General features: G+C 41.0%; 1 protein-coding gene across 1 annotated transcript; it reads right to left on the bottom strand.

Annotated features, from left to right (window-relative positions):
- On the bottom strand, window positions 1-7135 carry LOC6039612 (Werner syndrome ATP-dependent helicase). The gene is given in 4 exon segments (XM_001849134.2): window positions 1-835; window positions 837-1486; window positions 5360-7001; window positions 7061-7135. Coding segments are annotated over 3 exon segments (3006 nt in total). The 5' UTR covers window position 7001; window positions 7061-7135; the 3' UTR covers window positions 1-120.
- Between the last annotated feature and the right edge of the window lie 3739 nt (window positions 7136-10874).

Here is a 10874-nt window from a genome sequence, read left to right on the forward strand (position 1 = left end):
GTTGATAAAGGAACAGTTTTTATTGTACTCAAAATGGAATAAATCAACTAATAATTTCGAGACGCAAAACAAACATTTCTTCAGCTCTCATGAAACAAGCAGTAAAACAACGTCCCCTCTTCACACTTTAGCCCTTCTCAGCGGAACCAGACTCGTCGCCGCCCTTTTCCGCTCCTCCTCACTGTCCTCATCATCGTCGTCGTACATAATCCGCTTGTTTGGCTTCCTGGTCACCGCAGCCGAGTTGCTGCTGCTCGCGGTTTTAAACCGGAAGATGTTCCCTCCGGTGGTCGTTGCTGCCTGCTCCACTTTGGCCTTCTTCGCCGGACTAGGCTTAATTTCGTCCACTTCCTCTTCTTCATACGCGACCCGCTTCGGTTCCGCCACCACCCCCCTCATCGAAACATCATTGATGACGGCCCGCTCCAGGGCGGCAATCTCGTCCAAATCAAAGTCCCCGTCATCGTCTTCGATGGTCACGGTTGAAATGTCCTGCTTCTGGTGTTGCTGCTCCTCGCAGATGCGGTCAATCTCTGCGAAGCTGCTCTCCGCGACTTCGTCGCCGTCGTCGTCACCCCAGAGATCTTCGGAAGCTGGTTCGGGTTTGGTCGCAACTTGCGCTTTCGGCTTGAACTCCCCGTCCGGGTCATCGAAGGGCACATTCAGCGCACGCAGATGTTGCCGCACGTGCACGTGGTTCAGCACGAGCTTGATCTGATCGAAGGTTACGTTCGGCATGCAGGCGTTCTTCACGTCCGTCAGCTTGACTCCGTCGAGGCATTCCGGCAGGTTCGATTTGATGTGCCCGTACAGGTCCCGATCGATGTCCATTCGCCAGCTGGCGCCAATCGAACGGGAAGCCGTGCTTGATCGCTTCGCACAGATGGCCGGTGAGCGTTCCCTCGGCCAGTCCCCGTACCTTGGCGATGTCCGCCAGCGAGCGACCCTCCTGCCACATGTTCCACGTGGTCTGGAAGGTGGACGAGAACTTGGTCTTGGCCAGCGGATGCTCGAGCAGCGCTCGCTGAAGCGAAGACATCGAAGACGACGACGAACCTCCCGACTCTGCTTCAACCGGCTCCTCCCGAACCTTCCTCCTGACGCAGCTTAACAACTCCCGCCCAAACTTGTGGATCTTAATGTCGGAGAAACCGTCCAGCTTGGCCTGCTTCATCTCTTCGAGGTTCTGCGGCCGCAGCGTAGCCAGCTGCTGCAGGGCCAGGTTGGACGCGATCATGTACGGCATACACTCGTACGTCGAGGCCAGCTCGGTTCGCTTCTTGAGCAGCGTCTTCATTAGCTCTTGCACGGGGTCGTCCTGCTGTTTGGAGGGGGCGCTAAGATCAGGGAGCAGGCGAGAGCTGCTGCTGCTGCTGGGCATGGGAAGAAGTTGCCGGAAGGTGGAGGCGGAGGCGATTTTCGGTTTCGGCTGGAAGTCGCTTGATTGAGTGCCGTTGGTGGTGTCGAACAGGGGTTGGGCGCGAACCTGGAAGAAATGGTTCGTGGTGATTATTGCGCTCGATCGTAATTTCTCGATCCAGGTCGTAATTTTGTAGTTTTGGTTGAAATCATTCGACAGTAATTTTTTAAGGGACCATCCACAAACCACGTGGACACTTTTTTGGAAAGTTAAACACATTTAGAGGGTAATGCTATCCAAAATAGAAACAAAATGGTGGACCTTTCAGTGTTCTATCAACTTGATTTATTATTCATACCATCAGATTGGGTTGTCAGATCTTCATAATTCAGAGCACTAATGTGCTTATAACTTTTGATAGGGTTGTCAGATCTTCAATCTTTCGAACTCATTGCAAAGATCATTTGATGACCTATCCAACGACAGGTCGCATGATAGATCCGGACAACGTTTTGATCGAAATATATGAGATACGGCCTCTTAAAGGTTCATAAATAACACTTCGTTTCGATCTCACTAGGTTTTTTGGCCAAATTTTTCCTAGTTTTTGTTTAATTGCATTTGAAGAACCTTCTGTTACCAAACGGTTATTGAAAAGGAAATAGTTGCAAGGAACACCAAGTCTCTATGAACCAGTTATTCACACAAATTGTAAAATTTTTATTTCGGTAAATAAAATGAATTGAATTGAATTGAATTGAAATAACACTTAAGTGCTTATAACTTTTGATAGGGTCGTCAGATCTTCAATCTTTTAAACTCGTTGGAAAGGTCTTTTCAATACCTTTCTAAAAATGTATAATATGACAGGGTTACTTACAAAAACGACCCTTTCTACAATCTTCCGGACTTATGATAATTTTTTTTAGCATAACTTTTGAAGTACTTTACTGAACTTTACACACTGAAACCAACGAAATACAATGTAGAAAAAAGCAAAAACTGCTCGAATGGAAGTGCTCCATTATGGAACAGGCAATTTGGGGGCAGTGTTTTGCTGCTCTGAACAAAATAGTCTTGAAATTCAGTGTTTGTTTCAAAAGTACTACACTGCCGTTCTACGCATAATTGTCCCATGTTCAAAAAAGTGCAGAAGTGTAACGATGGGACAAACAGACTTGGTGTTGTTTTTAATGAGTTTCCGAACAAAGTACAAGATTTTATGTGTTTTTCTTAAAATATACGACAAACTAAACTTAAAAATGTCAAAAAGTCAAAATCGTCAAAAAATGACATGGGACAATTATGCGTAGAACGGCAGTACAGTCATCCCACATATTCGGAACGGTTTCCAGATCGGCCAATGTTCAAAAAATCTTAGCAAATCGATAATTGAACTTAATGTTTCGCTTTTACCTTTATTTGAAAGCTTTTCTTGCGATCTTTCGAATGCTGTATCGAAACAGGCCATTTGGAGGCAGTGTTTTGCTGTTCTGCACAAAATAGTCTTAGAATGAAGTTTTTTTTGTTCAAAAAGTCCTACTTTTACTAGTGAAATAGCAAGATAATGTCCAAATGAAGGTTCTAAAAATAGTAAGGTCGATAGAAAAGCTACTTTTGGCATGCTATTGACAAATTATCACAAAAGTGTTCCGAATTTGTGGGTGTTCCGAATATGTGGGATGACTGTACCCCTGAATTAAGGGGGTTTCAAAAACACCCAAAAAGCAAAAACTGGAAATTTGGTTTATTTGACCTTTTTAAAAAACAAAACTCAATTTAAAAAGATTTAAAACAATCAAAATTATCTTAATTTTGAAGTTTTAAAATAAAAAAAAAAAATCTAAAATTTCTAAATTTCCAAAAAAGTATGTATTTTTTTTAAATCCCTAAATTTTTAATATTTATAATATTTTTATAGTTTTTAAAATGTTTAAAATATTTCTTTTTCTAAATATGATAAAAAAAAATAAAAAACTTAAAAAGCAAAACATAAAATTTAAAAAATAGAAAAAAAATTAAAATTAATCAGAAGGGATTTAATTTTAAAACATTTGAATTTTACTTTATATTTCATATTAGAAAATAAAGTTTTAAAATGGAGCATCGGATTCGAGTGGTGGAAATGACAGTTCTCCCATAAGGAATACATTGAAGAAAAAAGCAAAAACTGCTGGAATGTAAGCGCTCCATTGAAGAATTTTATTTTTTTCGTAATTTTTTTATTTCTTAAAATCTGTAAAAAAATAAAATCAAGATATTTTTTCATGTTTTTAACATTTTTTTCAATTATTTTTTTCTGAGTAAAAAAAACAAAAAACTAAAAATCAAAACCTTAATTAAAAGTTTAAAAAATGAAAAATCGAAAAATTATCCAGAGAGATTTAATTTTCATACATCTGAATTTTACTTTATATTTAATTTGAGAAAACTAAAATTACAAAATTGAAGAATTTGATTTTTTTTTTCATTTATAATTTTTTTTATAATCTGGTAAAAAATTAATATTAATATTTTTTTTAATGTTTTTAACATTTTTTAATAAAAAGATAAAAAAAACAAAACTTCAATTTTAAATATTTCAAAAATAACTATCAAAAATTGCATAATTACAAATAGTTTGAAGAAATTATTTTTTTTTGTTTCTTTTTAAATGTTTTCAGAAATTTATAAAACTGGTGATTTAAGAGGATTGCAGACTGGATTTCCCCATGTGATGTGATGATTGTCTAATCCCAAGTTGAATAGACGTATCCAGTTTGAAATGGCCGCTAGGTGGCCAATGGTGTTAGAAATGACAGCTTCCATGTATTTGAATATGGGAGCTCAGGAAAACTCAATTTTTACGCAATAAAATGATTATTTATGATAAAAGTATTGATTGATTAGGTGCACAAAATGTGTCTAGAATATTATTGAAATAAAAACTGTTCAAAAAATTTGCAATTGAGATAAGTACACCATTCGATTCAGCAGGAATTTTGGGCACCAAAAATATATAGTTTTATTAAGTGTTTTATTTTAGAAGAAAATTAACAAAAAGTATGAAAATCGAGACATTTAGTATGGGAGCTGTCAAATCTCTCACCATCAAAAAGCAGCGTTGAGCTTTCGCTGGATTTGTCTATAGGAATGGAGCACCCGCAGTCGAGCAGTTTTTGACAGTTCGCTCCATAAGAAATACATGGCAGAAAAAAGCAAAAATTGCTCGGATGGAAGTGCTTCATTGATATTTGGGAATGGCACCAACCGCACCTGTCCAACAGGGACAAGGGTTTTCAGAAATTTCAAAATGTAGAAAAAGATTTAAAAAATGTGAATACAAAGAGACGAGTTGTTCCTTTTAATTCCGCTATATATTTTTAATATCTTGACAGATACGTATTTCGTCTACTACTTGCAGACTTCATCAGTGTTCTGTTCTCGAACACTGATGAAGTCTGCAAGTAGTAGACGAAATACGTATCTGTCAAGATATTAAAAATATATAGCGGAATTAAAAGGAACAACTCGTCTCTTTGTATTCACAGTAATGCATTCTGCTTAAACGCTCAACCAAACCACAATTTTAAAAAATGTTAAAATCGAGTAAATTTAAAAGCTAAAAAATGGGAACTGAAAAAAATATAGTAAATTTGGAAACTAAAAAAATTAGAGCAATAAAACCGGGAACAGAATTTTTAACCCCCTCAGGCCTGGATTTTCAAACACATATTTTTTCATCTAATGACGGGAAAATAATTTTGAGGACCATCATAAAAATTATGACTAATTTTCCTTTTTTCAGTTTTGGGTTATCTTATATATAACCCACTAGGTCTGAAATGGTCAAATATTTTTTTCTTAAATTTTTTAAATGTTAATTTTTTTTAACGTTTGAAATTTTTTGATTTAAATTTTTCAAACTGCTATTACAAATTTTGATCGTAATTTCTCGATGGAAGATCGAAATATGACTACTGAGACTTCTCGACAGTAGGTCGAGAAACCAATTCTTACCAATCGAATCGACTTGAACATCTCCGCCGTCGGTTTCATCTTCAGCTTGCGGTTGGCCGTTTCGAGCCAGCGCTTGGCCGCCGGCGTCATCTGCACCTTGTAGATCACGGCAAACTTGTTGAACGTGTTCGGCACCTTGACCTTGTTCAGGAAGCCTTCCCGTTCGAGCAGCGCTGCCAACGCCTTCCACCACTCTTCGTCGCGGGCCTTCCCAACTCCGTGCAGCGGGTTCCGCAGGTAGCTTTCGTTGAGTTTCTTAGCTTTGGATCCGCGGAGCAGGGCGATGGGAAGGGCAATTCCGGTTCCACCGCCAAACGCGTCGATCGCTTTTAGCAGCTGCTCGGTGTCCTGGGTGAAGTCGTACTGCCCGGACTCGTCGATGCCCTCGTAGCGTTCGCTGTCCTTGACGCCGCTGGAGGTGCGGTCGCAGTTGTCGCAGCAGTTTTTCTGGGAGGTCGTTGGTTTGGCCGAGTCTCCTTCAAAGTAGTTTAGGATGAACTGTCTGCGGCAGTCTCGCGTGTCCAGATATTCGTGCATCTTTTTTGAGAGCGCTTCCAGGTTCTTCTGCTGACCACCCGGAGTGTTCTCGCGGAGAAACTCGTGAGTTTTGAAGTCTGCTCGGTTCCAGAACATGACAACCTTTGACGGTTGCCCGTCACGACCGGCGCGACCTGCCTCCTGGTAGTAACTTTCCAGATCTTTCGATGCGCCGTAGTGAATCACAAGTCTCACGTCCGGCTTGTCGATGCCCATTCCGAAGGCGATCGTCGCCACGATGATCTGCACTCGATCGCGCACGAATCTCTCGTGAACCTCCTTGCGTTGCTTCAATGTCAGACCCGCGTGATACGCCTCGCACTGAACCTTGCAACTCCTCAACGTGTCCACAATCTCATCCGTCTGCTTCCGCGTCAGACAGTAGATTATGATGCTTCCCTCCGTGTTCCGGCTGAGCAGTCCCTTCACGTCCTCCCAGAATCCCAGCGAACTCTTCATCCGCACGTGAAACTGCAAGTTTGGCCGATCAAACCCGGTGCACAGCACCTGCGGCTCGCGCAACCCCAAGCTAGTCACAATGTCCTGCCTCACGTTCGGAGTGGCCGTCGCAGTAACCGCCAGAATCGGCACCCGCGGACAAATCCGACGAACCACACCCAAATTCCTGTAAGCCGGCCGAAAGTCGTGTCCCCACTTGCTCAAACAATGCGCCTCGTCAATAGCAATCAGCACCAACTGATCCAGAACCTGTTCCAGCAAGTACCGACCCGTGTCCCCCGTCAAATACTCCGGCGTAACGTAAACCACCCGAAACTTCCCCTCGCGGATTTCCGGCACCAGGTTTGCCCGCTGCGCCGACCCCAACAGGCACGCCGGGATATTTCCCAAATTCAGCGACAAAACCTGGTCCTCCATCAAGCTGATCAGCGGCGAAACAACCAACGTCAACCGTCCCAGGAACACCGACGGGAACTGGTACGTGAGCGATTTCCCATAACCGGTAGCCATGATGACGCAGTTATCGCGCCGCTCCTCGATGATCGAACGAATTATGCGCCACTGCATCGGCCGGAAGCCCGAGTGGCCAAAGTACGACTCGAGCGCGGACAGGTGCTCCGGCTGCGGAGTGTCGACGGAGGACATGCTGGAAACGCGAAACTCGTCTTAAAGAAATGCAATAAGAGAAATTAACTGGAAACTTACCTGCAAATATCACATTCAATACAGTTTCACAAAATACGCCCAAAATACGCCACCGATTATCGATTATCCACAAAAACGGGTCTACAAAAATTGCGCCACAAACACGAAAATAAAACCCCAGCTGACAGGACGAGACGCGAAAACGATCGATGTAAACAAAAGGCCTTTTTGCGCAAGTGACTGGCCCAACGGTTTTGAGTGGTTGCACTTTGAATTGGGAAAAAGCAAGCTTAGAAAGTACGCAGCCAGATTACTTGTGAAATGATCCCACACTGATAATCAACATTACACACTGTTCAGTTCACTTTTACACACTTGTATGGGATTTTTCAGTTCAAGTATGATTACACGAAAGTGTGTAATCATACTTGAACTGAAAAATCCCATACAAGTGTGTAAAAGTGAACTGAAAAAAGTGTAATGCTGTCAGTGTTGCGATCCTCACGCGCTCACACGCTCGTGAGCGCTCACTTTTCGCTCATGCGTGAGGAGGAGCGCTGCGCGAGCTAGCTCACGTTTGCCCGCGCTCACGTTTGCTCCGATTTTTTCAGCTCGCGTTTGCCCCACGCTCGCGCTCGCGCTCATTTTTCGCTCACGGAGCGCTCACTTTGGAAGCATCGCGAATTGAATCGTTTTTGAGAAAGTTTTTGTTTTTCAATACTAGTTTATTTTTTTGCTTAAGGCGCAGCATGTCAGGGAAAACATCACTTAGGAACTTTTTTTATATATTAATTGGAATAGCTTATTTTAATTAACTATGTTTTTGAATAGTAAATTGGATTCGCAAGGGTCAAATCATTGGAGACCTACAGTCAGAGTTGAAAATGTAAATATTTTCGAATTAATCGGCCTTACCTTAATAATAGTTAAGGCAAGCAGAGACAATTGCCAGGGAAAGGTGTGAGCGCGTAAACAAAAATGACTGAAAACCTTATAAAAACTAACAAAACAATGAATTAATTCAAGAAGATTTATGCTGTGGTAAGTTTGATTCAATGTTATGTGCTTGGTTGATTAAAATATAACATTAAACTGTTTTATGATCCTAAACAGTTTGTTGACTACCTTTCCAGCGTGTGGGTCAGAACGAGCAACAATTAAAAAACGTCATTCCGTTTAATAAATCGTTCAGTGCTTGGAAACGGCTGATCATTTTTTATAAAGTTAATCTTTCTCTTTCTCATTCTAGAAAATAGGGTAAAATTGTTGAAACAGTTCCTTTTTTACAAAAAAAACTTCCAAATTGCTAATGTTTGAAATAACCCATTTGAATTAAATAATATAAATTGTCATTGTTTTGTTTTACCACATAAAGGGAGGCTCTTCTCTCAAGTAAATTATATTTAACACTTCCGCTACCAAGCCTCTGAAAATATTCAATTACAGATTCAATAAATGATTTTTTGAATATGGACATTCTCTAAAATGTTCCGAATATGAGGGATTATTACAACTTTAATAATGCTTACTGCTGGTTTTAACACAAATTTTATTTTTTTACTTTTTTTAGTGTTTTTAAAACCGCTTGAGGTCGGATTCAAAAAACATAAAATAAACATAATTTGTCAATTAATTCAATTTTTTGTACATATCAGTGCATCTCTTCACGTCAATGAATGTTTACATTAAGAATGAGTTAGCTCTTTGTTAGCTCACTCAAGAGTGAATCATTCTTCCCCTTGGCTAATTTTTAATTTAAAATAGAACGTATAATTCGGTTCTCCGACTTAATCCATTTCATTGCTTACTTTTGTTTGTTTGACTACTTTCTTGTTTGTTTTTGCTGCCTGTGCTGAGATAGTTCTAGAAACTTCGTTTCAAGCAGGCAGATGCTTCAACAGGGAAAAACAACTACCTACTTTGGCTCACCAGCTCACGTGAGCGCAAAACGCTCCGGTGAGCGTGAGCGAGCATGAGCTACCTGATAAAAACTCACGCTCCAGCTGGAGCGAGCACTCCTTCCGTGAGCGCTCGCTCATTCGCAACCCTGAATGCTGTTTACCAGTGCATAAGTCAGCGCAATACGGACTCTAAACGAATTCTATTTGAATCGTATACCAATTCCGTTTAAAACGCAAAAACCACGCTAACGCTCCTGATCGAAAATAGTGGGCGAATTTCCTGCGTTTGTCTGGGGCCTTGCACAGCCTAACCCGAGCCACGTAGCCCAGTGGTAACGCTTCCGCCTCGTGGTAGATCGGGGTTCAAATCCCGGCTCGGACCAACACAACTGGTGATCTTTTCCCCTTCTGGAATCGATTGCTTAGTAAAGGGAAGGTAGTGTATCGTCACAAACTGGACCTTATCACGACACCTTAGGGAGGCGACCTATGGAATGTTAACATTAACCTTAACATGTTAACATTAAGTTGAGAATGAAACTGCCACTGAATCCGCTTTTTAAATGCCGGCCCCGATACTCTTCAAGGGAAGGAACTGGGAAAGATTTTTTACTTACTTTACTTGCACAGCCTACTAAGTCTATAAAGATCTCCTAGCCTAAAGAGCAACTCTCTACGAAATCGGCCGATTTTGACCATTTTTATTTTTTGTATTTTTTTATTTGACTCAAACTTTGTGGGGGCCTTCCCTATGACCAAATAAGCTATTTTGCGTTATTGGTTCACCCATACAAGTCTCAATACAATTTTGGCTGCTGTCCATACAAAAATGGTATGTAAATATTCAAACAGCTGTAACTTTTGACTGACTTTTCTGATCAATTTGGTGTCATGGGCAAAGTTGTAGGTGTTGTTAAGGACTTTTGAGAAAAAATAGGAACACGGAAAAAATTGCAGATTTTTAATCTACTTTATTTTCACTAAAACTCAATTTCCCAAAATATTTATTTTTTGATTTTCGAGATTTTTTGACATGTTTTAGGAGGCAAAAATCCGCAACTTTTGAGCCATAGAGAAACATGGTCAAAAAATCTGCCGCCGAGTTATGAATTTTTGAAAAAAATAGTGATTTTTGGAAAAAATAAGTTTCATGCAAAAACAAGTTTGACATTATTTTTTAATGCAAAATTGAATTTGCAATCGAAAAGTACTTAACAGATTTGTTGATAAAGGGCTTCGTTTCAAGATATAACCACCGAAAGTTTGATTTTAGCGAAATATTTGCAGTTTTTCAATTTTTAAAAATAGTGACCATGAGTGACCATTTCTAAAAATATTTTTTTGAAAGTTCAGAAAATTTGCTATAAAATTGTCTAACAGACATTGAAGATTGGACCTCGGGTTGCTGAGATAGAACCGCTTTAAGAAAAAGACGTACGTTTCGTGTGCGCACGTAGATAACTCTATTCCTGGAACAACATTAAAGAAGAAGGGTGTGTGATTATTATGACAGCTGAAACTATTTTGCAAATTCCGAGAAACCGTTAACTAGAGAACCTGCACTCAAAATTAGAAGAACAACTCAAAAAGGGTTCTGTATATTCTTTATCTTTCAATATAAGGTACGCGCCAAAGCACCCCCCCCCCCCTTCTCCACCAAGCGTCTGTTCCCCAGGTTAGGGGCGGCCTGGAATTGTGGGTTGTTGATCCCATTCCCGCCACGTGAGCGTCTGTTCCCCACATTAGGGGCGGCTCACCAAAGCGGTAAGTGTTGCCAACGACCCCCCCCCCCTTTCGAGCGTCTGTTCCCCAGGTTAGGGGCGGCCCGAAAACCCGGTGTTCAGCCTCCTCCCCCCTCATGAGCGTCTGTTCCCCAGGTTAGGGGCGGCTCGAAACAGCGTCTGTACCCCAGGTTAGGGGCGGCTGAGTGAAAGTCCTTGTGTCGGCGTGGGACTCTAAACAGTACCGGCACG

This window comes from Culex quinquefasciatus, chromosome 1, assembly GCF_015732765.1.
Source record: "Culex quinquefasciatus strain JHB chromosome 1, VPISU_Cqui_1.0_pri_paternal, whole genome shotgun sequence".
Classification (NCBI taxonomy): Eukaryota; Metazoa; Arthropoda; class Insecta; order Diptera; family Culicidae; genus Culex; species Culex quinquefasciatus.